Source organism: Girardinichthys multiradiatus, chromosome 7 (genome assembly GCF_021462225.1).
Source record: "Girardinichthys multiradiatus isolate DD_20200921_A chromosome 7, DD_fGirMul_XY1, whole genome shotgun sequence".
NCBI lineage: Eukaryota > Metazoa > Chordata > Actinopteri > Cyprinodontiformes > Goodeidae > Girardinichthys > Girardinichthys multiradiatus.
The window spans coordinates 41,077,173-41,102,959 of NC_061800.1; the positions used below are offsets into that span (position 1 = coordinate 41,077,173).

Here is a 25,787-nt window from a genome sequence, read left to right on the forward strand (position 1 = left end):
TGACGGCAAGAAAAGCCTAGAAATATTGAGGCGCCATTTCGAGTCAGAAGAAAAGCCGCGTATTGTCGGACTGTACACAGAGCTAACAAATGTGCAAATGGCTGATGGGGAAGCATTAGCAGACTATCTAGCCTGTGTTGAAAAGATAGTGGCCGCGTTAAACAGAGCTAAAGAGACCCTCAGTGATGCACTTCTGACAGCGATGGTACTAAAAGGGCTCACGGAAGAATACAACCCATTTTCTGTACACGTCACTCAGACGAAGGAAACGTTGACCTTCAGTGAGTTCAAGGCAAGGCTGAGAAGTTTTGAATGCACCTTGCGCTATCGCAATAAGCCCCGAACAGATGAAATAATGGCCGCTAATTACAGAGCATCCAGGCCTAAGTTTAAAGAAAAGGAGAAGAAGTATTTCAATGGAGAATGCTTAATTTGTGAGAAAACGGGACATAAAGCAAAAGACTGCAGAAACAAAGACAAGAAAACTCAGCGGAGAGTGACTAGCACACAAAATGGAAGCAGGGTGGCCACCATTACAGACACTGGACAAAGAAGTTTTCATGTTAAAGAGAGGCATAGACCCATAAATGAGGAATAAGTATTTGTGCTCTGGGTGTGTGAATGGGAACCCCACGGCACACAGCAGCAAGGTCTACTGGTGGACAGCAGTGCCTCTGCCCACATCATGACCAATGAGGATGCCTTCATCAGATTTGACGAGACATTCCAGCCCAAGAACCATGTGATGCAACTGGCATATGGGACACGGATTACTGGCAGCGTCCTGAGAAAAGGAGACGCACAAATAGAGCTGACCAACTGCAATGGGAAAGTGGTGAGTGTCAAGCTCACGGATGCTCTCCTGATTCCAGAATACCCACAGAACATCTTGTCTGTGGATGCAGCAGTTTCGAAAGGTGCAAGGTTCAACTTCGAGAAGAATAACAACAAAATGGTTCTTCCTGACGGCACAACATGTAAGATGAAGGTAAAGGACAGACTGTACTATTTGGACATTGCCACAGAGAAAGATGTAAGCAGTGAGGATTCCTGCAATGTATCTTTTGATCTAAAAACATGGCATGAGATAATGGGTCATTGCAACTATGATGATATTGTAAAACTTGAAACAGTTGTAAATGGGATGAAAATCAAAGATAAAATGTGCAGACCCAACCAATGTGAAATTTGTCTAGAGGGTAAATTTTCTCAAAGCAGAAACAGGCAGAGCGATGTGAGGGCCAAGGAGCCATTAGAGCTAGTACACACAGACCTGGGTGGATCTATTGCACCAGAGTCACTTGAAGGGCAAAAATATGCTATCACTTTCACAGATGATTTTTCAGGTGCCATTTATGTGTACTTCCTTAGGAACAAAAACAAAGCAGTTGAGGCAACTAAGCAGTTCTTGGCAGACACCGCACCTTACGGTAAAGTAAAACGTCTGAGATCAGACAATGGAACAGAATTTGTGTCAGAGGAGTACCAGTCATTGTTGAGGGACAATGCTATAAAGCATGAGAGGTCAGCGCCCTACTCTCCCCATCAAAATGGGTCAGCAGAGAGGAATTGGCGCACACTCTTTGAAATGGTCCGATGTATGCTGATTGAGTCAGGTTTACCCAAGAATCTGTGGCCTTACGCAGCCAGGACAGCTGCAGTTATAAGAAATAGGTGTTACTGTAAGAGAACAAGGGAAACCCCCTATTTCCTTTTCACTGGAAAGAGGCCAGATCTGTCCAAAATGAATAAGTTTGGTTCTGAATGTATGGTGTATGAGCAAAACAAGAAGAAGCTTGATCCTAAAGGCAAAAGGGGAATTTTTGTTGGTTTTGATTGTCATTCACCTCCTTACATGGTTTATTTTCCAGAGACAAACAAATTTCAGAAACACAGATTGGCCCACTTCATTACAAGGGGTTTGACTGAGAAGCATACTCAGACTGACGGGGATCGAACAGAAGACCACTACATAAGAGTGGATAACTACACCAAGTCAAACTAGTCAGCCACTAACCAAAGAAACAGAACTGACAGACACAGAGAGAGACTCAGAGCTGAAGAGTGACACAAATCCAACTAATGACTCCCAGGCTACTCGTACTACTGGTAGAGTCAGAACGAAACCCAAATACTTGGAGGACTATGAATGTGTAGTGCAGAGTAGTGAGTTAACCATTGATTACTGCTACAGAGCTACAGCTGGACTGCCACTGACTTTTAACGAGGCTATGGCATCGCCAGTATCTGATAGGTGGAATAGGCGATGAGAGATGAAATGGTTTCATTTAAAGAAAACAACACCTTCTCACTTGTACCATTACCAGAAGGTAGGCAGACAGTGGAGGGAAGGTGGGTATATGCTCTCAAAGAAGATGATAAAGGGAACGAGACATATAAAGCCAGGTATGTAGCAAAGGGATACAGTCAGGTAGAGGGACTTGACTATTCAGAGACGTTCTCTCCGACTGCAAACTTAACATCACTACGTATGCTGATGCAACTAGCAGCACAGCATGACCCTACACTAAACCAGATGGACGTTAAGGCTGCATACTTACATGCGCCCATTCACTGTGAAATATACATGGACCAACCCGAAGGTTTCCAGGTTAAACCAAAGAACGGTGTGCAACTCATGTGCAAGTTGAATAAATCTATTTATGGGCTCAAACAATCCGGGAGGAATTGGAATATGTTGTTGCATGAATTTCTGATTATGAATGAGTCTGTACAGAGCCAGGTTGATCATTGTATCTATACAAAGTTGTCTGATAAAGAAAAAGTTATTTTATTAGTATGGGCCGATGATATAGTTTTGGCTGCAAGCAATGAGATGTGTCTAAGAGAGGTCAAGGAGAAACTGAAAAGTAAGTTTAAAATGAAAGACCTTGGGAATCTCACCCATTTTATTGGGATTGATTTCACACAAAAAGAAGGTTCTATCAAAATGAACCAGTCCAGGTACATAAAGAGAATACTGGAAAGGTTTGGTATGGCTGAGTGTAAACGCAAAGCCACCCCTAGTGAAATCAAATGTAACCTAATGCCTGAAGGGGAACAAACTGATCAAAGAAAGTACAGAGAAATGTTGGGCTGCCTCATCTATATAATGACTTGTACTAGGCCCGATATCAGCTGGATTGTGAGTAAACTGTCACAGCACATGTCAGATCCAAGGGAGAAACATATGACAGCATTAAAGCATGTGTACAGGTATTTACAAGGAACCGATGCCTATGAGTTGTGTTATGAGAAGTGTGACACCAGATTGGAGCTCATAGGATATTCCGACGCAGACTGGGCCAATGATGTTATTGACAGAAAAAGCACAACTGGCTACTGTTTCAGCCTAAGTCAGAGCGGTGCTCTCATTTCATGGAAAACAAGAAAACAGCAAACTGTCTCATTGTCAACATGTGAAGCTGAGTATTTAGCATTGGCAGCTACTATTCAAGAAGCGCTCTATCTATCTCAACTACTACAGGACATGGACCACAGTTTTGAACAAACAGCTAAAGTGTTTGAGGACAACCAAGGGACTATACGCCTTGCAAAGAATCCTGTGAATCGTCAGAGGAGCAAGCATGTGGACATTAAGTATCACTTCATAAGGTCAAACGTTTTACAGGGTAAAATTGTTTTGGTGTACTGTCCTACAGACAACATGGTCGCAGATGTGTTCACAAAATCTGCCACAAGGGCCAAGATTGAAAAGTTTTGTTCATATATGTTTGGAAACTAGTGTTGTGGCTGAAGTGAGTGGTACCATTGAGTGGGGGTGTTGAGTACAATGTATGCCACTGTTGTATTCTTTTGAGTTGGCACTACTTTGTAGAGTGGAAGGTTACACACTATTGTAAAAGGTAATAAAGGCGGAGCCTCCCCGCGTTCGAGTCTCAGTGCGTGTTTGAACCAGAACGGGGCAGTGTGGCTACCATTTCAACAACAGAAAATGTTTCCTGTGTCTTATGTATCGGAGTAAGTTAGACACCTGAGAAGATGTCTACACAAGCTGCAGATGATGGGGAAGACTGTGTAGCTCCAAGGGTGAATAATGAGAGACCCGCTGCAAGAGAGTCAACAGTAATGGCTTTAATGCGAACGCTCCTAGCCACTAAAGAGTGCAAGGTCTGGTCCTGTAGCTCGCATTTGTGACGCGCAAATCCAGGTAATTGCAAACTTAATACGCTGAAATCCATGTGTGCGTTTGGTGACATTTATTTGCATAACGTACAGCGAAGGAAAGAGGATATGATGTGGATGAATTGACTGGTGGATAAACTGACAACAATTGTAAGAAATTGTTTTTTTGTTGGCTGGGTGCCAACAAAAATTACGGCACCCAGCCTGACTCTTCACCCGTGCCACAGGTGTTCAGAGGAGTTTGGGAACTCCAGCCTCGACACCTCAGCCCTGAGCCTCCTCTCTGCTTCCAACTCCAAGCCCAGCTTCTCAGGAGCCACCTGAGAACCACCCATCAACCTGCCTGTCCACCCTCCAACGTTAAAACTCTCCAACCATAGTGGCGTTTCCTGGAAGAGAAGAAACAAAGCACTTCATCCTCGGAAACCTGTTCACAGCCTGTCAGCCTCAAGCCACTGTGGAGAAGGACTTATTTTCCCCGGTCTTGCCAAGAACCCAACCCCTTGAAATCAGCATCTAAAGAACACATTAGCAGTTTCTCTGTTTCCACCCAGAGTGTTTACCAGCTTCTGTCTTTCTCCTTCAGAGAGACCCCCGCATTTGTCCACCAGCTCCAGCCCTGGTTCCTATCCGGGTTTCTAAATAAACTGTTAAAACGCCGTCTTTGTCCTCGTGGTTGTGTATCTCAGAGTTTTAGAAAATCCCATTATGACAGGTGGAAAGTTTGGCACCAGTAAGTCATACAGAAAGGAAATGTGACGTTTAGGCCTTTTGGTAAGTGGGTGAAGGAGATCAATAGCAAAGGGAGAAGTAGGAAATGCGCTGTGTTTAGCTGCAAAAAATGGCAAATTTTAAAATATCTGAATAAGTCACCTGGCTGAAGGTTGAATTTGAGACAGAGCTTCTCAAAACTTGAAAAGATACCCTCTGTGTAAAGTTCCCCATTCGTCCCTAGACCTTGACACTCACAACTGTTGAACCTAGCATCTGTCTGGGCTGGTTTGAATAGCACATTATTACATAGAGGAGTGTTGAGAGGAAGTGTTGTCCAGTTAAGATGTTTAATATGTTGCCATATTTTTAAAGAGGCTATGACAACAGGTTTGTCTGTAAATGTCTTTGGTTTCAACTTTCCAGGATAACATACTAAGGCCTTCCACGAGTAGTGACGAGAGCTTAACAACATCTGACTCCATTGTGTTTTAGGGTAGAAAGCCCAATTCACAATCTTGTGCATGTTACATGCCCAGTAATAGTGCTGTAAATCAGGCAATCCCATTCCCCCCTCCCCTCTTGGTCTCTGCAGTAAGGATCTTTGGAGCCTAGGAGGCGTATTCCCCCAAATGAATGATGAGTGTTGCATTGACATTAATAAAAAAAGATTTGGGCAAAAATAGGGGGAGACATTGAAACAAATATAGAAAACGTGATACTATGCTCAGCTTTATGCATTGTATCCTCCCTGCAAGTTCACCCCACTTTTGTAAATCCTCTTTGATCTTGTCTAGGAGCAGGGCAAACGCCTGCCCTCTAATGACCGAAATTCTATAGTCAGTTTTCAGCGCTATTGAAAGCGGCTCGATAGCCAGTGCAAAAAGCAGGGGTGACAGTGGACATCCTTGATGAGTACCTCGTAACAGAAGAAAAAAAAGAGATCTTAGAGAGTTAGTGCATATGCACGTCTCTATAGAAGTGTAGAGAAGCCCAATCCAAGAAATGAAGTGATTGTTAAAGCCAAATTTATTAATGGTTGAAAATAAATAAGGCCACTCCACTCGATCAAAAGCCTTTTAGGCATCCGAAGAGACAACAGCTTCTCGAATTGACAGTGTGCTTGAGGAAAGCACCACGTTAAGAAAGCGACGCACCTTTGTGAAGGAGTGTCGGTTTTTTATGAAACACGTTTGATCTTCTGAGATCACATTATGCATTACGGTTTCAAGTCGAGTTGCTAGAATTTTGGATAGTATTTTCATGTCCACATTCAGGAGCGAGATTGGCCAGTAAGATGAGCAGATATGTGTGTCTTTTCCCTGTTTAGGTATTAGTGAGATAGCCGCTTGTCTGAGAGTAGGAGGTAAAATACCTTGTTGGAAAGTATCATTGTACATCTTAAGTAATAGGGGTGCAAGTTTTAAAGAACACTTTTTGTAAAACTTGGCCAGGAAACCATCAGGTCCCGGCGATTTTCTGTTGTTCATTGACTTGATCGCCTTGTATACTTCATTCAGACTTAAAGGCATATCTAGGCCTGCTTTCTCCTCATCTGACAACCTGGGCATTTCTATATTGGAAAGAAGTTGTTGCATTGGTATGTCCTCCAAAGGAGTTTCTGACTCACACAATTGTGAAAAAAAAAGCCATAAAAACATCATTTATTTCTTGAGGGTCAGATACCATCCGTCTCGCTGGGCTTCTGATTTGGGCAATCACCTGTGCAGCCCTCCTACCCTTCAAATAGTTTGCTAGTAAACGACCTGCTTTCTCACCGTGTTCATATTGGGTACCTCTAGCTTCAAGTAACATTAGCTCTCTTCTGCTGTTGAGATCAGGTCAAATTCTGTCTGTTTGTCAATTTTCTGTTTGTAGAGTTCTGGAGTAGGAGATTTAGCATATTGACCATCAATATCAGAAATTAATTGCAATAACACTTGTTTTTTGATATTGGTTGTTTTCTTTAAATATGCAGAGAACGAGATTATCTAACCTTTAAGGATAGCCTTCAACGTTTCCCAGAGCAAGCATGGGTTTATCTCATTTATCTGATTAGTCTAAAGGAAGCAGTCAATTGATTGATTCATACGTGTAATAAAGCTGCCATCTGATAATAGCGCCAGGTCAAACCTGCAGAAACGAAAATCTCTAGGTTGTGAAGGAAAAAGCATTTCAAAGGGGAGTGGACTGATATTATTCTTGCCTGTTAGTCAACTGAAGCCACTAGGGGAAGTAGAGTGTTATCAATTATGAAACTATCAAGTTGTGAATGTGTTTTATGAACATTGGAGTAAAAAGGTAACTGTGCATTTCTTGCAGGAATATTATATCAACTTTTAGTTCTTTAATATGAGAAAGAACTCTTGCTGTCTTTTTAGCTCCATTAATCCCCCCTATATTCCAAGAAACAATCCGAATTGACCTCCCCATGTCCTCTGCTCTGTTATAACCCGTCATAACTAGTCAGGAGAGTTTTTACCTGCGAAACCATGTAAGAAAAACACCGAAACGAGATGGGAGTAAATCGTAACAAACAAAAGTGATAAAAAATAAAATGCGCACAGCCCCCAATGCCCTCCCCTTAAATCCCCTCCACCAGTCAAAACAAACAGGGATTCCACACGTGCGGTCTCCTGGAAGACCGACCTAAAATAGCCAACTACTTTCATCCACCTTCACCCTCGAAGCACCCAGAACACTTCCAATTCCAACACAACTCCAGCTCTTTGCTGTAGGGACCAAAGAAAGAGGAAAAACAAACCTTGACCCTATACCGTATATTCCTTACTTCTCTTTCCTCTTTTTCCCTTTATTTTTTCCCTTTTCCTCTCTTGTCCACTCGCTAACCAAATCCAAAGTTATAATTTAAGGTTCCTCGTAATCAGTGGTGTTGAAGCAGCACATACTGGAGTACGTTCTTTCAAAACGGAGTTAAGTCACCTCAGTCAGCCGAAAAATGTTCTTTGAAGAAGCACTCTGCAGCATCCACACATTTGAATCTGTAGTCCTTTTTCTGATGTATGAGACAGAGCACAGCGGGACACTGGAGGAAGAACCTGACGCCCTTGTTAAAAAGTTTAGCCTTGATCGGGTTAAAGGCTGCACGCTTCTTATTAAGAGCAGAGCTGATATCTGGAAAAATAAAGATCCGGTGGCCTTCATATAACAACTGCTGCCATTTCCTCCTCGCAATGGCCAGAACTTGGTCCCTTTGCTGAAAGCATAAGAAGGGGACAATAACTGGTCTTGGCTTCCGATCTCCGGTGGGTTTGGCCCATAAAGCTCCGTGCGCTCTGTCCAGCTCCGGTGGGTCAGTGAATACCTCGTCTTGCAGCGGGTCCACAAAGAACCGCGGCATAAAAGCTGTGACCCCCTGGTCTTCTCTCCCTTCTGGTAAGCCAATGACTTGAAAATTATTTCTTCGGGATCTGTTTTCCAGGTCCTCCACCTTTGCCAGAAGCTCCTCTTTCGCCTTTTCCAGAGTGCCCACCCGCTTCTCTATGCGGTCAAGCCTGTCGCTATGCTCCAAAAAACATGTTTCCATCTCCGTTATCCGTGGCTCATATGCATCAAGCTTGTTACGGACCACTTCTAAGATCGAGTTGATAGGCGTAAGCGATGCATTAATTTCAGCTGAAGTAGCAACTCTGTTCTTCTACAGTTCAATCTTTAGCATTGACATAGATAGCGCCATGCCGTTTCCCAGCGTCTCCTCGCTAGTATCAGATGAGTGCTGTGGAACTTTCCCTTTTTGCGACGATGTTTTTATCCTCTTTCAGTGTTGCCCACAGGTCTTAGATTTACCAGTCTTTGTATCTGTGTTTTCTTTAAAGATGTATAAGTCGTGCTCTAGGTGCTCCTCGCACGTCTACTTTAGCTCGCCACCATACCAGAAGTCCATACTACAGATTTTACACCAAAATACAATTTATTCGGTGAGGATAGATGTCAAAACAATGGTTTAACGTCGACACATTTTTTGGATTTTCTACAAGACAAACCCTATAATTTGAATATTTGAAAATAAAATGATTTCAAAAACCCATGTTTTACCAGAATGATAACATAATTTTTGAATGCTCTACAAAAGAAAACCTTAATGTTAAAATGAAATATTTTTGTAATCTCTTCCTTCAGAGTTTCTAAAGTAGGCCTACCTTTCACAAAGTTTAAAAAAAAACTATTTACTGTGTTTGCACTTTGAGAGACACGTATAAGTGATGATTAAGAAGGATGATTTGGAGGGTTGCAACGTTGAAGAAAATAGATAATTTTTTTTCCACAATGGGGAATTTCAGTTGTGTGAGCAGCACAGCAAATGGGTCAGACATCACTGAAATCATTAAAAAAGTTCCCAGGTTAAACACTATAAGAACCGATCCAGATAACAGGAGTTACAGAAGTTAGGAGAGGCTGTACAGTAAGTGAGAAAAAAATCCAGGAAAAATACTGTGCAGTTGTCAAAAAGGCATACTTAGATTAATTAAATTAGATGTGCAGCAGACAGTTGACATTGGTGACAACATCAATGTAAACATTTACTGAGCAGATAAAAAAACTGCAAAATCGGCATGGATGTAAAAACTATTGAGTTTTTTGGAAGCAGTTATGGCTATAAAGTCTAACAGCTGCTGGGAGGAAGGATCTGTGTTAATGCTCCTTTGTGCACTTATGGTGCAGCAGTCTTTTACTGAAGGAGCTCTTCAGTTCAGCAACAGCTTCATGTATGCTTTTATGATCTCCAACCCCCCTTCTAATAAGCTTATCGAACTGTTTCCCATCACCTGCAGATAAGCTGCTGTTCCAACATACAACACCATAGAAGATAGCTGATGCCATCACAGAATCAACGAAGGTCTTCAGGAGCACCCCCTGCACTCCAAACCATCTTAGTTTCCTTAGCAGATACAGTCTGACTCAGTCTCTTACTCTTCCTGTAAAGAGCATCAGTGTTGTGACTGCAGGCAAGTTTAGTGGTCAGGTGAACATCCAGGAACTTATAGGAGTGCACTATTAGTACCTGATAACAACAAGAGAGGAGGTTGGGGCCTTATTGTGAATCCTAGTCTTGATTAAAAAGTTGTTGGTAAAATGCAGATGCTGTTTATTTATTTATAGGAATTTGTAAGTATTAAAATAAATTTTGGAAAAACAAAATATATATATAATCAGTTTATGTAGAATTGATCAATTTATTACAATACTTTTTGAGTTGTATGAAACACAAAAAAGTAGAAACAAAGTTTCTGTAAGCTTGGTTCATGAAGGAGATAGAGGCAATCTGATTTGATCTGAATGTTTTGTTGCATGTATGTCAACGGTTGTCCGCTGACAAAAAAGATGTGAGATCCCGCAGTCCCTCTATATATAATGTTTACTATGAAGAAAAAGAAAGAAATGCAGTCAGTAAAAGTGACAATGATTCTTTCATTTTATTATGTTATCTGGTAGGCTTGTTATTCAGTCATTTCTGCATGGCAACACGTGGATTAAGGCTTGTTCTAGTAATTGTTTAGGGAAAAACAACAGAAGATCACAGAATTATTTTCATTGAATTTCCTTAATTTAAGCAGATTAAAGCCATCAAATGGTAATAATAGTAAGTTAACATGGATAAATTTGAATTAATTTGGGTGCCGTGTGAGTGCCCTCTGATGGTAGAGACAGGTACTACAGACAACTCGAATCCCAAAAATGCATGTTGGCCTTTACTTGTTTCAGACAAAAGGTATAATATATTTAGTTTACTTTATTTGACTTTAAAGACATCAAAATGAATAATGAGATGAGCACAGAAGCAACAACGGACACAGAGCGATGCAGAATATGTGAAGTACAGCAAAAAATACATCAAATCTCTTTGCAGCACAGTTGATTTGTGATGAATTGGTGTGGTCTGCAGTTCTACTTCCTTTATTGGGTGACTGGAGTTTAAATCAAGTAGGTGACAAATGTAAGGGCAGGTCTCAACAGAAGTTTTTTCAAAATGCAGTGTAAAATGGCCAGAAAAGTGGTTTTCAGATGGTGGTCTTAAAACAATGTAAAACACAGCATTTTGATGGTATTTTCCCTAAATTTTACGGCATTCTGAGGTATCAATGTTTTTTTGCATTACCTTTTAATCGTTGGTGTGGTAAAAGTGGCATCTTGTAGCACTGTTGGCTTCCCTTGACAGTACGCAGAGTCTGGACTTCTCACAGTACACACTCAGTACGCCTGACTATGTGGGAACCTTGACCCTGTGATGTTAATCACCATTTTAGAATAAAAAAAAAAAAAAATAATTTAAAGCCTCAAAGGTTGTATGTTGTTCAGAAAAATCACTCTAGTTTTTTTTTTTTTTTTTTTTTAAACAAGATAGGTCCTTATTACTACAAAAGAAGGAAGAAAGGAAAACACAAAAAAAGTAGCACCATATCCATTTATGGGATCATAGACCTATGAGTTGCTCAGATCTACATATTTACACTCAATCGGTCCTTTGAATGTTACTGTAAGTTACACACTTGCTGTTCAATAGAAAAAACACTTTGCCTCTCTACTTGTCAGTTTTATTAACACTTTTGACCCACATGTAGAGGAACACTCAGGAGACAAAGAACGTTTAACAGGTTTATTTAGAAGATGGTAAATGGATCAGGAACTGGAACCGGGGTCGTCACTCTGTACAGAAATTAAGGTATAGTGAAATGATGGTAACGGGGAATGATAACTACTGTGGTTTTGTGTTATTTTGATGCTTATGGGTGGTGGCGTGGAGTCTAACCCAGGGAGAGAATATTCAGAGCCTGGAGGAGAGAGGTTGGTTCTGCTGCTTGGTTCAGGGTGGCTCCGAGGTCAGCAGCCAGAATAGGATCCACCATGTGCCTTGCTTTGAGGGAGAGCCTTAGGTGCAGATGCCAGAGCGGTTGTTGGAGGGTGGGCAGGGTTCGCAAGAGGCAGGTGTGGTTTGAGAACCCGGGGCATTCAGCTGGTTCTTGATCCGGGAGATCTTCAGATTTCTTGTACTTGGAGTTGTACATGGACAGGGACTGGATCCAGGGCTAGGAATTAACCTGAGAGAGAAACACAACAAGAAGTCAGGAACTACACTTTCAAGAGAATATGAAAGTCAGTAGTTGGCCGGTAAGGGGTTACCACATGGGCAAAACACTCTGCCCAGCCTCTTTAAGCTCCTCCTGATGAGCTGTGAACTGGTAGCACCTGTCGCCCTCTGGCACCGGCAGCTCTGGCGGCATCTAGAGGCTGAACAATGAAAACAGCAGGCAAAAACACAAAGCAAAATCCAGGCTCTGACACTAGTCACGTTAAAATTCCAAGGTCAGTTTGCCCCAACTAAAGCCAGCTCTTACAAGCCTCTGGGATTAATATTACCAACCTGATTACTGATGCTTGCTGTTAAAATACTGTTTTTTTGCCTGTGCATCTATGCCTGAAGTGCTTGTCGACTGGTGTTGCCCTTAAACATAAAGTGAAGAAAAAAATACAGATTTAATCTGTTACAACTCAAGGCTTCTGTGTTAAACAAGGATTGGCGTCTGACATCATCAGTTCCTGCACTTGTTCAAGCATTGAAAATAGTCCCTCATTGAAAATACAGTCCTGATTTCATTTGAATTTCATTATGTCTTTCCTATTTTCAGAAGCAGAAGAAAGAGCTTCAGTTTTATTTCAGGCAGTTAGTGACTTTCTTTTTCAGCCACCAGGATGAGTTTTCTGAAACTTAAATCCAAATATATGTAATTACTATATTCGCTTCCTAGTTTACACTTTTAAAAAAGCATGTAGCAGCAGCATATTTCAGGTTCCTCAGACAACATTGGGATGCTGTTATCAATTAGATGAGTCCAGAGTCTTTCTATGTATATCATACAGCTGCAATAAAACACTTATCAAACCCTAATTGTGCAACGACGATACGAGGGCAAAATGTTGTCTCTAAATAGCTTCACGACCAGTTGATAGTCAGTGTGGTTTTCACAGGTTACCATGAACAGGTTGCTGTGGGTTGTGTGTCTGTATGTTTTATGTGTGATTGGTGGTTGGAGCAGTCAGGTCAATGGAGAAGATGACTTTATGCTTCTTGCAGGACCTCTGACTGAGAAGGAGGTCAGAACCTCCAGCGGTGAGGAAAACGTTGTCTTTGACTGCAGTCATCCCATACCAGCTGGTTCCAAACAGTATTTTGAGTACCTCCAGACCAAAGGGGTGAACCACTTCAAAGTGCCGCTGTCATGGGCTAAGATTCTTCCTACGGGTCTTGTCAGACAGCCTCAGCAGGCTGTGGTAAGGTGTTACCAGACCCTGCTGAAGCAGCTGTTGGAGGTGGGCCTGCAGCCTCTTGTCATTCTTCATGGATCAACAGTTCCAGACTCTCTGAGGTCCCGGTATGGAAGCTGGGAAAGTCAGAGACTGCTAGAGATGTTTCAGCAGTATGCTGAGTTTGCCTTGAAAGAGTTTGGCCTGTTGGCAAACTCATGGGTGACATTCAGTGGCCTGGATGAAGTTTTGCATGGAGGTCAGACTGCAGATGATCACAGTCTTTTGCAAAACCTCCTTCAGCTCCACAAGAAGATTTACCAGTTTTACCATCAGAACCTTCCTGGCCAAGGTGAGAAAACTCTAGTTCTTTCCTTATAAAGACAAACATTTTGTTTGATTGTAAATGTCTTTTTTCTACACTAAGTTTTAATTTTCAGCTATTTTAAATATCAGTTACAAATTTGGGAAATATGTTGTTTTTGCCATGAGTAAGATTTTACTAGTAAAGAAAATGATTTTACGGTCAGCTGATACCGGCCATTCTGATATAACTTTACTGCTTTGCTGATAACAGTGTCTTTCCACATTATTATCTCAGCAATCAGTCCATGTGAGCTGGATCAAGTTATCTTAAAGCAATTTCTACAGTGGAAACTGTCAATAGCTAATAAGAAAAATGCCTTCCCCAGACTGCTGATAGGAAATCTCTTTGCTTTTGTATTTTGCAGGGAAACGTCTTTCATTTGGTTTGAATGCTAGAGATGTGGATCGACTTTCCCACCTTAAAAGTTTAACAAATGTAAGCTTCTTCTTCTGTATTTAGAGTATACATCAGGGCTAATCATTAGGTTTAAGACTAAAATTAATCTGAAACAATGAAACACAAAAAACGATGTATAGAAGTTAAACACTTTAGGTTTAATGTTTCTAAATGAAAGTATCTTAACTAAAGGTGTAAATCTGTAGAAAAATTCACTTAAAAAGATCAATGCTGAATTTAGGAGCATTGTTACAAAAGTGTAAAGTGTAACAACACATTTACAAATAAACTGCATCCTAAAGCCAAGAAAGTCAAGAAAAGGCATTTTCTGGTGTTTCAAGTACAATAAAGGTTTAAAAAAATGTCAAACTCTGCTTTAACGAATCCCTGTTTATTGTACAGTTACAAACTTCAGGTGTAATCAGTCTAAGTGTTTTAGATTTTAAATTAGAAGCGAACAATTTCAGTCCAGACTCTTTAACAGCAAAATATCCCTTTAAGGTTGTTCTTATTCCCTCTGTCGTTCTGCCAACGTTTCTGTGTCTTCTGCCAGGTACATAAAATGCTGTAATAGGAAATGATGAGGACTTTTATTGTGCAAATGTAACTAGGTTTTCCCAGCCTGACCAGCAGCCCTTAGGAGTCAGTTCCATCAACACAACAGGGCAACTCAAGAACTACTTCCTTTCCTAGTTCACAATGAGACTTAAACACAGATACCCAGTGTCATTGTTAAACCACCCATGTTCTTGAATAGAGTATATAAAAATAGCTTAGACTTATTCACAAGACAAAGTAATAATGACAGTAAAAGACAGCCATTACCAAGACAGACAAACTCGAGAAATATTGCGGGGTTTCATTATCAGAATATCTTGTGCCACAACATTTTTTACTCCCTTAACTGCTGATGGGTTGCAGGTCATTCATTTTTACTTTTGTAATTTTGCAGTTTTGGCCACACTATAGCTCTAAGCTGAATATCACTTGGTTATTTTGGTTAGATCAGCGGACCTTGTATGTTTCAATATGGTTAGCGGGCACAAACAGAATGAAAATAGAGTGTAACACAAAGTTTTAGGTAAATTATAAAACTGAATTAAAAAATATGTGATATTTTAACACTGACTATTTTTCGGCATATTTCTTTGAAAATACTTGAAAGCTGAGATTAACAAACGGTTATAAGATGGTTCAGGTGCGTAGGTACAAAATGGTTTGTTTCCAGATAGAGAATGGAAGTAGGAAGGGATGACATGGACGTGAAAGGAATGAAATCAGCTCTTTGTTTTTTTATTACGTAGGTTAAAAAATTGGGACATCTGTTAGCAAAGAGGTTTAAATACCCTTAGCTTCGCTACACAAAAAAGTTATTAAAAATCACATCAACATCAACAAAATAATAACATTTTGTAATAAATGCAGTCCATATGGATTCTATGCTCTTTTCTTGTTGATTACAATCCAAAAACATATAAACTGACTTAAACTTTAGATAATACTAAAACCAGCCTTTGTTTCACCTCTAAAAGAAAGCAAACAAACCAAGTACAGTTGTATTTATACTACCTCTCAGGAAGTATTGGTACATTATGAAAACTAAATGCAGCTGGGGGGTGGGGTACCTGGAGAACGTTTCTGTGATTGTTACCTCATGTTCTGCGCAGGTGGATTTCTTGTCAGTGAACTTGGAATATAACTGTGCCTCCCCAGAAAGATTTGCACAAGAGTTGAGAAACCTGCAGGTACTCCAAATATTTTCATGATTTTTTTTTTTTAGACCGACATGCTTTTTTTAAGCTTACCTATATCCAGTTATACAATGTTATGTTCTAGATATCCAGTGGAAATTTGCAGATCTTGCTATATAAGATGACAGTTCATGACTGTATCTTCAGTGAACACCAGATTCTTGGAGAATTATTACAAGGTAAAATTCACTGTAGTAAACCCACTATTTTTGTTCTTTCTAAATCAACAAAAGCAAGAATTAAATGACTACCATAACATACTTTACACACTGAGAGTGTTTCCAGAAGGCTGAAAATCATTAACCTAGAACCTATACAATTGTTAGGTAAAAAAAAAAAAAGTGATGTTTCAAAGATGTTTCAAAGCAAGCTTAATGGGTAAACCCCAAATGTCAGCAAAACAACAGTCTTTTACAAAACAACAAAACAATGTGACTTTTAGGGAGTGTCATTTTACAACAGTAACTAGTGCAAATCAGCCTTTTTATCAGTCAGTTAGGTTCTACAAGCACAGGCAATTTGCAAGGTGGAGAAAGCCATGGAGCAATGTTTTTACAACCTGGGCAGTTAATATTTGCAGTTTATACAATGATCACTGCTAGATTATAATTAAAACTGATTAAATGACAATTTAGGTGAAAGTCTTGTATTTTCCAAGTTACAGCTAATGTTAAAAAGAAAAGACATTGGTAAAATAAATAATTATTACTCTTAAATTGGTTATCCAAAGGGAACACTCCATAATGTATCTGTCAGTCAAATAATAGATCTGTTCTTTTGTTTGTCCTGTATCAAATGTGGCAGTTTTATGGAGCAACAGCCTGAAAATTATTGGATTTGACATGAAAAATGTGTTGGATAAGCTGGACATGCAGGATGCACCAGTCAGGTAAGACTTTATTTTATGGATTTAAATGGTGTGCCAAAGGTCTTTTTTCCCTATAAATTTTCACAGCTTTTATTGTTTTACCTGTAAATTACTGATATGTCTTAATATTTTATCAGCAGGTCTTGGGTAAGGAATACTTATGAAAACATCTTGCATAAATTTGGGGACCAAACTAGTGATGATAAAGATCTGTTCCTGACTAAAGCATTCCTCCCGGGCTTTCAATGGGCCACTTCGTCAGAGTCTCTCAAGGTTGAAGGTGGCTGGTTAGAAGGGGGAAAAGGAGAGACCATCTGGGATCATTTTGGTCATGAAGGCCAAGCATTTGCAAATCACACTGCTGACCTCGCTTGTGACAGTTACAACAAGATCGATATAGACGTCTACCTCCTGCAAGGTCTTGGAGTCAACTCCTACCAGTTTTCAATCTCCTGGGCACGTGTTTTCCCCTCAGGTCACAGAGAGAGCCAGACTAATGAAGGGGTTCGCTACTATGACAATCTGATCGATGCTCTCATTGAATCTGGCATACAGCCCGTTGTTACTCTCTACCATTGGGATCTGCCTCAGGCTCTCCAAGACAATGGTGGGTGGACCAACCCTTCCATCGTTGGAGCTTTCAAGGACTATGCCGACTTCTGCTTCAGTAGATTTGGAAGAAGAGTCAAGAACTGGAACACATTCAGTAGCCCCTGGGTGGTGAGCCATGCTGGGTATGGCACTGGTGAACATGCTCCTGGAGTAAAAGACTATGTGACTGCTTCCTATCAGGTAAACATAGTGATACTACCACAATACAAAAGTTTAAAACTTAAACTTTAAAATTAGTTTAAGCTATTTCCCTTCATTTTTTATTCTTGCTGTTACAGGTCACTCATAATATGCTGAAATCTCATGCAGAAGCCTGGCATGTTTACAATGACTATTACAGAAAGACACAGGGAGGGAAAGTGGGCATTGCATTAAACTCTGACTGGGCACAACCCACTGATGCCACCAAACCTGAAGACGTGGCAGCTGCAGAGCGCTACCTCCAGTTTATGCTAGGCTGGTTTGCTCATCCCATATTCATAGATGGAGACTATCCTGCAGTTCTCAAAACTCAGATTGAAAAGAAAAGAAATGAGTGTCCCGGATCTGTGCCAGCAGTACTACCAGCTTTCACGGCTGAAGAGAAGGCGAGGATAAAGGGAACATCTGACTTTTTTGGTTTAAATCATTATACTTCCCGTTTGGTTAGCAGCAGTGTTGGTGGGTGCAACCCTGGTCCTGAGGGAGTTGGAGACTTCCAGGCAAAAGTGGACCCCTCATGGCCGGCTACAGCATCAGACTGGATCTACTCAGTGCCTTCAGGACTAAGATCACTTCTGAACTACATTAAAGCAGAATATTTAAAAGCTAACAATGTGCCCATTTACATAACTGGGAACGGCATGCCGACCGAATACAGTGGGGACACCCTCAATGACACCAGCAGAATAGAGTACATGAAGGGTTACATCAATGAAGCCTTGAAAGGTCAGTGGTTTTAATGCATGCAATATGTGGCATCTTTCAGGAGAATGAAACCAACTATAAAATTGTTGTTAAAATTGTTTTCATTTTACAGCAATTGATCAAGATGGAATAGACGTGCAACGATTCACAGTACAGTCACTCCTGGATGGATTTGAGGGAAACCAAGGCTACAGTGAAAGATTTGGTCTTCACCATGTTAACTTTGAAGATGGATACAGACCGAGAACACCAAAACAATCGGCCTATTTTTTCGCTCAGATCATCGAGCAAAATGGTTTTGCTTCACGTAAACAAGATCATTTTGAAGGTTTGAAATTACCACAAGTGCGCCGTTCCACCCCACTGCCACCCTCAGAGGTTCCATCAGCATCAAAGGTTGTCTGGGAAAAATTTACGCCGCAGAAAATGTTTGATACACAAATGTATCACTATGGCCAATTCCCACAAGATTTCTCCTGGGGAGTTTCATCTTCAGCTTACCAGATTGAGGGTGGATGGAATCAAGATGGGAAGGGACCCAGTGTGTGGGATACATTCACTCAGAAGCCGGGTAGTGGTATTCCTGAAGATGGTATTGGCAATGTTGCCTGCGACAGTTACAATAGACTTGATGAAGACCTCTACATGCTGCGAGCAATGAAGGTAAAGTCATACAGATTTTCTTTGTCCTGGTCCAGAATCTTTCCCAATGGTCGGCGTGAATCCCTGAACCAGAAGGGTGTGGACTATTATAGCAGACTTATTGATGGCCTCTTGGCAAATGACATCACCCCGATGGTCACAATTTATCATTGGGACCTCCCACAAGCTCTACAAGACATCGGTGGCTGGCAGACTGCAGAGATGATTGACATTTTTAATGATTATTGTGACTTCTGCTTCGCCACCTTTGGCAACAGAGTAAAATTCTGGATGACCATGAATGACCCTCAGGGGCTTGCATGGCTAGGATATGGACTAGGACAGATCCCACCAAACATTAAAGAACCAGGAACAGCACCATACCAAGTTGCACACAACCTTATAAAAGCTCATGCCAAGGCATACCACACATATGACGACAAGTATCGTCTTTCTCAAGGAGGCCTAGTATCAATTGCCCTCAATGCTGAATGGGTTGAACCTAAAGATATCAATGTCCCTCGTGAAATTGTTGCTGCTGACCGTGCAATGCAGTTCCTGGTGGGTTGGTTCGCCCATCCAATTTTCAAGAACGGGGACTATCCAGAGGCCATGAAAGCCCAGGTTTTAGTCAAAAGTGAACTCCAAGGTCTTCCACAGTCAAGACTCCCTTCTTTCACAGAGGAGGAAAATAACTTTATTAAAGGAACTGCTGACATATTCTGTGTAAATCACTACACCACTAGAATAGTGAGCCATGTTACAGGTGCAATTACTCCACAGTCCTATCTAAATGACTGGGACTTTACAGAAGAAGAAGAAGGAGGTTCACCTGCTACAGCTATCAAAAATCAGAGAGCTGTATCATGGGGCTTAAGAAGACTCCTCAATTGGATCAAGGAAGAGTATGGAAACCCAGAGATTTACATAACCAATAATGGTGTGGCTACAAAGGAAAAAACTTCTTGGGATGACATTGACAGAGTGTTTTTTTACAAGACTTATATTAATGAGGCTCTTAAAGGTATGCTAATATAATCAAATTATTTGGGCAACATATTACAAAGCTGACTAACTGTCCCTGATTTTAGTCTTGATACTTTATTTACATTTGTGTTTTCATAATAACAGCCTATGAAGTTGATGGAGTACAGCTAAAAGGCTATACAGCAGCATCTCTCATGGACTCCTTTGAGTGGTTAAATGGCTATACAGTTGGTTTTGGGCTCTACCATGTGGACTTCGCTGACCCAAACAGACCAAGAACACCCAAGTTTTCAGCTCATTTTTACTTCCAAGTCATGAAAGACAATGGTTTCCCAACAAATGATGATGAGAGGATGCTGTATGGAGAATTTCCTCAGGGCTTCGTTTGGAGTACAGCAACAGCATCTTATCAGGTAAGATAAGAGAAACTGAAATTTATTTGTCCTGTATTAAGAAATTACACCCTAGTCTATTTTCTTACCTTTACTATTTTCAGATTGAGGGGGGTTGGAGAGCTGATGGAAAAGGGCTAAGCATCTGGGATAAGTTTGCTCACACTCCTCTTAGAATTTTTGAGAACGACAATGGGGACATCGCTTGTGACAGTTACAATAAAATAGACGAAGACATTGCAATATTGGAGCAACTTAGGGTAAACCATTATCGATTCTCCATATCCTGGACGCGGATACTTCCTGATGGCACTAAAAATTACATCAATGAGGCTGGTTTCAGCTACTATGACAGACTGGTGAATGCACTGCTTGCTGCAAACATCCAGCCTCATGTAAGTTGAACTTGTTTTAGCTCTCCAACTTACATTTAATGTAAAAATAATCAAATTCTGAAAAGTGTTAATTTATTTTGTGCCAGGTCACTTTGTACCACTGGGACCTTCCACTGGCTCTGCAGAATGTTGGAGGCTGGGAAAATGATACTATTGTTGAAAGATTCAGGGATTATGCTGACATCATTTTCAGTCGCCTTGGCGACAGAGTGAAACTATGGGTCACCATCAATGAGCCGTATAATGTAGCGATGGTTGGCCATGGATATGGAGTAGCTGCCCCAGGTATGCTTACTTGCAATGCTTATTGCTAGCTCTGAGCCAAAACCAAATAAAATAAATAAAATGGTTAAAGTACGAATTCAACATTTTGTTTTCAACATATTAGATTTAAAAAACAAACTAATGTTGTTGCATGTAGCATAACTGTATCTAATACAGATTATGTTTTCAGGTATCAGTTTCCGTCCAGGTACTCTTCCCTACATTGTTGGTCACAACCTTATCAAAGCTCATGCTGAAGCGTGGCACCTTTACAATGACAAATATCGGGCTAAACAGAATGGAAAGGTCTCTATCACTATCAACTCTGACTGGTCAGAGCCCAGAAACCCCTATAAGCAAGAGGACATCGATGCTGCAAGACGTGTCATACAGGTAAGCCAAGTCCTGCCATTGTTACCACAAAGTCAGTTCTTCTGTGTTGAGATATTAATTAGTGTCTCTTTCTGCAGTTCTACATTGGATGGTTTGCTCATCCCATATTTAACGGTGACTATAGTGAAATGATGAAGACAATCATTGGGGAACGCAGTCTTGCAGCTGGCTTGACTCAATCACGGTGAAACCTAATATTATAAGAGTTGAATTCTTTCTGTACTGTATTCTCCTAGTGTCTAAACACATACTATTAAAATCAATTGCAGCTTGTGAATATCTGAGCTCATTTGCATTGTTTGTTCCTTTAGGATTCCCAACATTCTGATGAAATTAACGCTTAACCTTTGGTCTAAACTAAAGCTTAAACTTAAGAGCACTACTTTTTAACTAAAACTATAAGTTCCACTTCAAATTCTCTAGCTTGCCTGAGTTTACCCCAGAGGAAATAAAGAGAATAAAGGGGACGTATGATTACTTTGGATTCAACCATTACACTACTGTCCTGGCATTCCCTGTAGAATATGGAAATCTTCAGCATTATGATGGTGACAGGTGAGTAAGTTCTTACACATTAAATAAAAAAATATAGCATTTTAAATAAAACGTTTTTTCTAGTCAATAAATGTTTTGAGGTGAAAATCTAAACTCTGTACTACCCACAGAGGTGCAGGGACCACTGCTGATCGTGCCTGGCTAAATTCAGGTTCTGGGTGGCTGAAGATCACACCGTTTGGATTGCGCAGAATATTAAACTTCATTAAGGAGGAGTATGGAAATCCTACGATTATCATCACTGAGAACGGGATCTCCGAGCGAGGGCCCGTAGATCTAAAAGATTCTCACAGGAGTTACTACTATGAAAAATATATCAACCAAATGCTGAAAGGTATTTAAACAAATATATTGAATATACCACATTATCAATGATTCGCACAAACAAGGAAATAAACTGCTGATGTACTGGAATTACTCAAAAAGAAGTATTTCCATGATCAAAGGATTAATTATGTTCTTACAGCTAACCTGCTTGATGGTGTGGATGTCCGTGGCTACACAACTTGGTCACTCATGGACAACCTGGAGTGGGCTACTGGCTTTGCAGAGAGATTTGGACATTTTTACGTCAATCGCTCTGATCCCAAAGTGCCTCGAGTGGCCAAAGAATCTGTGTCTTTCTATTCCACCATCATCAACTGCAACGGGTTTCCGGACCCTGCATCTGGACCTCATGATTGTATGAAGCAAGAACCTGAAGGTAATCAGAGAGGCTCAGATTTCTCCTTCAGCAGATAAAAAACCCACAAAATAAAATGATTTACTAATAAAAAAGAACTTTAAGTCAAGTCTAGTCTAGTCAAGTTTATTTATAAAGCCCATTTCATACGACAATCAAAGAATCAAGTCCTGTAGTTGTGACTAAACAGACACCCAGCAACTTGCGCAATTGTTTTCAGCAGTCTTGCCTGCAGCAGAGGCAGCATGCAGTCATCTGAAAATAAAGTTTTCATTTGTTTGTTCAGCTAATGACAGAACAGAAAAAGAACAGGCTCCAAAGTGGATTACAGCCATCTTAAAACAACTTCACAATTAATAATTCCATAGCAAAACCCTATTTTATTGGGCTTAACACTGCTTGACGATCATTCACATATAAAGACCATTCAGTAAATTAGAATATTGTTGAAAAGTTCATTTATTTCAATAACTTAGCTCACCTTTCAAGCCTTTATTACTGTTAGTTGGATTACATCTTATGAAAACACAACATGCAAGTTTAGAATATTACATCAGACCAACCAATAAAAAACAACAGCTTTTTGATGCAGAAATGTTGGCTTTTTAAAAGGTTTATTTTATACCTGCTTAACGATTGTTATTTAAAAATATTTTTCGTTCCAGTCCTCATTGGAACACAGATTCTAATATATTGAATACGACTATAAGTCTGTATATTTAGGCTGAACCCTGAAGTTGTCGACTGTGTAGGTGAAAATGTACTGGGTGTACTGTGGTGTTGTGAACTTTGACAAACATTCAATGCAATAGAGTTCAGTTTAATTAAACCTGATCTTTACAGTGCTGCCTGCTTAGTCCAGATGATAGTGGGTCTATTGAAGCAGTTTCTCCCCAATAAAACACATAATTGACATAATACAGATTAATAAACCTCTGAAGATGTTTTCCCTGAAAATAAAGCAAATTAGTACTAGGACGAATTGCTGGACGTTGCACTGGGGAACTGCCCTCTGTGTGGCTTGTAATAACTGAAATTAATCAGGGCAAGTTTTTTCACGCTAGTCACTCCCCTCCAATTTGACTTTTCATTTACACGAATGCTTCACATGAACCAGGTAATCCTTGCCAGAGAGAGAGGCAAATTGACTAAGCTGAGCAATTTGTGCAATTTTCTGATCTTTGCACATTCTATTTGCTTTATTTCTACACTGAATTCAGCAAGAAAATTCCTCTAACTATAGGTAGACACAAAGACTCAGGACTAACAGATGCAAACAAGTTGCAGCTACAGGTTACCTGTATCTGCAAACACAGCAGGTACAGAAATGACTATGATATATCTCACAGCTTTTAAGATGGAGGCATTCTTCAGCTTCTTCCTGCGTTGATCAGGAAACATGTTCAGCTTGGTATTTCTATATCAACTGGTGATCGATCCTGTAAAAAAACAGTTATTTGCTTCATTCTTTTAAATGATTCAGTCAATGACAACAAGCCTTGATTAAAGTTGGAAATATGTCTGACAATGCAATAACATGCAGTACATGTAAAAAAGGACAGCTTTGCATTTATATGGCCAGTCTTTGGTTTCTCTCTTGGTGCTTATAGTGCACTCACCGCTTGCAATTTGCATGTCACGCACGGTACTGGCCTTTAAAAATCTGACGGAGACTGCAATTTAAGAGCAAAACCCAATATTACTGATTTATAATCCTATCACTATCAGAACAGATTGGACTGTAATACTTATTAACTTGTATTGTATTTTATATTATGCATTTCTGCCTTCTGTGCCTGAAATACATTTGCTAATGCTTGTTGCTTAAAGTTGGAGAATATATTTAAGGATGACCATAAGAAGTTTGTTGTAAAGTCATTTAAAAATTGTATGATTTATATTACTGCCAAAACAGTCGCAGTAGCTTGATGTATTTTTATTTATATTTTTTTAATGAGCCATCTTGTTTGGAAGGAAAAATGTTTTATTTATTTATTTCCAGTAAAAAAAACTACTCACCCATAGCACTGTTAAGTAAACTATTTATTTATTGCAAGCCATATCGACATGGAGACATTCACCCACATTATCTCATATTGTGTGTTTTCTGATATCGTGCAGCCCTACCATTAAATTCAAAAGTAATAATTGTTTGTAGGGGATTTTGAATAGAGTCATACTGTTTTAACTGGTCATAATATGGCTCGTTAGCTTGATTCTCCAGTGCAAACATTTTATGGAGACACTGACTGCAGATATAAACTATCTATTTAAGATGTTAACATGAGATTCAGCCTAAAAGAGTTTTAAACCTACATCTTTAGGTGGACAATGTTCACTTTTGGAAAAGCAGACTTCCAGTAATTTGCTGGGTTTTTCTTTGCTGGCTGGAGTTTCTGGTAATCTTTGCTTTATTCTGAATATAGAGCGATATTATTTGCTAACATTTTGGCAGTAATGTTAAAATTTTCATTCCAGAATAGGTTTCAGAATATAGTATATAAAATAATACTTTAGATTTCCTTTAATCAACCCTTTCAAACCTTTTTTTCAGAAACAGTAAATGACAGTTCTGTCAACTTCCTGGGCCTGAAGCTCTCTGCTGAAGAAGCTGAAACTGGACTTAATGCTACGTTTGCTCTGCTAATTATAGCAGTGACTGGAGCCATTTGTTTGTCCATCGGCTGCTTTTTAACTAAAAGACGTAAAAAAGAAACTAAGAAAGTTGACAATATAGAGTTGGAGAGGAAATTTTGACTGTAACCAGACTTACATACAGACATGAAAACTGACCTGGATGTTTAAAAAGTCTACATGAAACTCCATCTTCCACGGACATGTAATATTCCAGTTAACTCTGTATATTATGGGTGTTTCATTTATTTTAATCCATTCTTCATGAATAGTGTATTCATGATGCCAGTGCATCAATTCCATTCATTTGCACGAATAATTGTTGGAATGTTTGGGGCAATCTGTTTATTCACTGGCTTTTTTACAACATAAGTAAACCGATATTAAATTGTTTATTTTGAGAAGATAATGTTGGACAGCATTAACTAAAACTGCATTAAAGTGTCCTGAAACATTTAACTGGATTGTTCAAGTATTACATTTAATTAAAATATCATTTGTAATATTGTAATAAAGGCAGCAAATCATTATTGTGGCCGGTGTTCAAAACTTAGCATTGTTAATTTATTTTTGTCCAGTGTTGATGTATGATACAAATATAACTGCTGTAAATTCATGTCTCCTTTTCAGTAACATTAGCCATCCTGGCAGTTAGAGCACCATCATTACAGACTACTGGACTGTGACAAAGTACTGGGTTGCTGATAGCTTCATCTCTGTTGGTAGAACACGGCAGCAACATTTAAGGTCATTTCCATATCATTTCAAGTGGTATGCACTTACATCTTTGAGGAACATAATTTATTTCAAATTATATTTCTAAT

The 25,787-nt window shown here is 39.8% G+C and overlaps 1 protein-coding gene across 2 annotated transcripts; it reads left to right on the forward strand.

Moving 5' to 3' along the window:
- Positions 1 to 12,881: 12,881 nt before the first annotated feature.
- Positions 12,882 to 25,498, forward strand: LOC124870853 (lactase-phlorizin hydrolase-like). 2 transcript variants are annotated; one of them, XM_047369679.1, is made up of 17 exons: positions 12,882 to 13,471; positions 13,851 to 13,921; positions 15,550 to 15,627; positions 15,719 to 15,812; positions 16,438 to 16,522; positions 16,639 to 17,293; positions 17,392 to 18,040; positions 18,132 to 19,685; positions 19,793 to 20,061; positions 20,145 to 20,435; positions 20,522 to 20,720; positions 20,890 to 21,092; positions 21,170 to 21,276; positions 21,516 to 21,647; positions 21,758 to 21,981; positions 22,114 to 22,350; positions 24,884 to 25,498. In XM_047369679.1, the coding sequence occupies exons 1-17, from the start codon at positions 12,937 to 12,939 to the stop codon at positions 25,084 to 25,086; spliced, it is 5,586 nt and encodes a 1,861-aa protein (XP_047225635.1). In that variant the 5' UTR covers positions 12,882 to 12,936; the 3' UTR covers positions 25,087 to 25,498. The 2 variants fall into 2 exon arrangements, with proteins under 2 accessions (XP_047225635.1, XP_047225636.1); XM_047369680.1 differs by having other exon boundaries at positions 16,642 to 17,293.
- Positions 25,499 to 25,787: the final 289 nt, after the last annotated feature.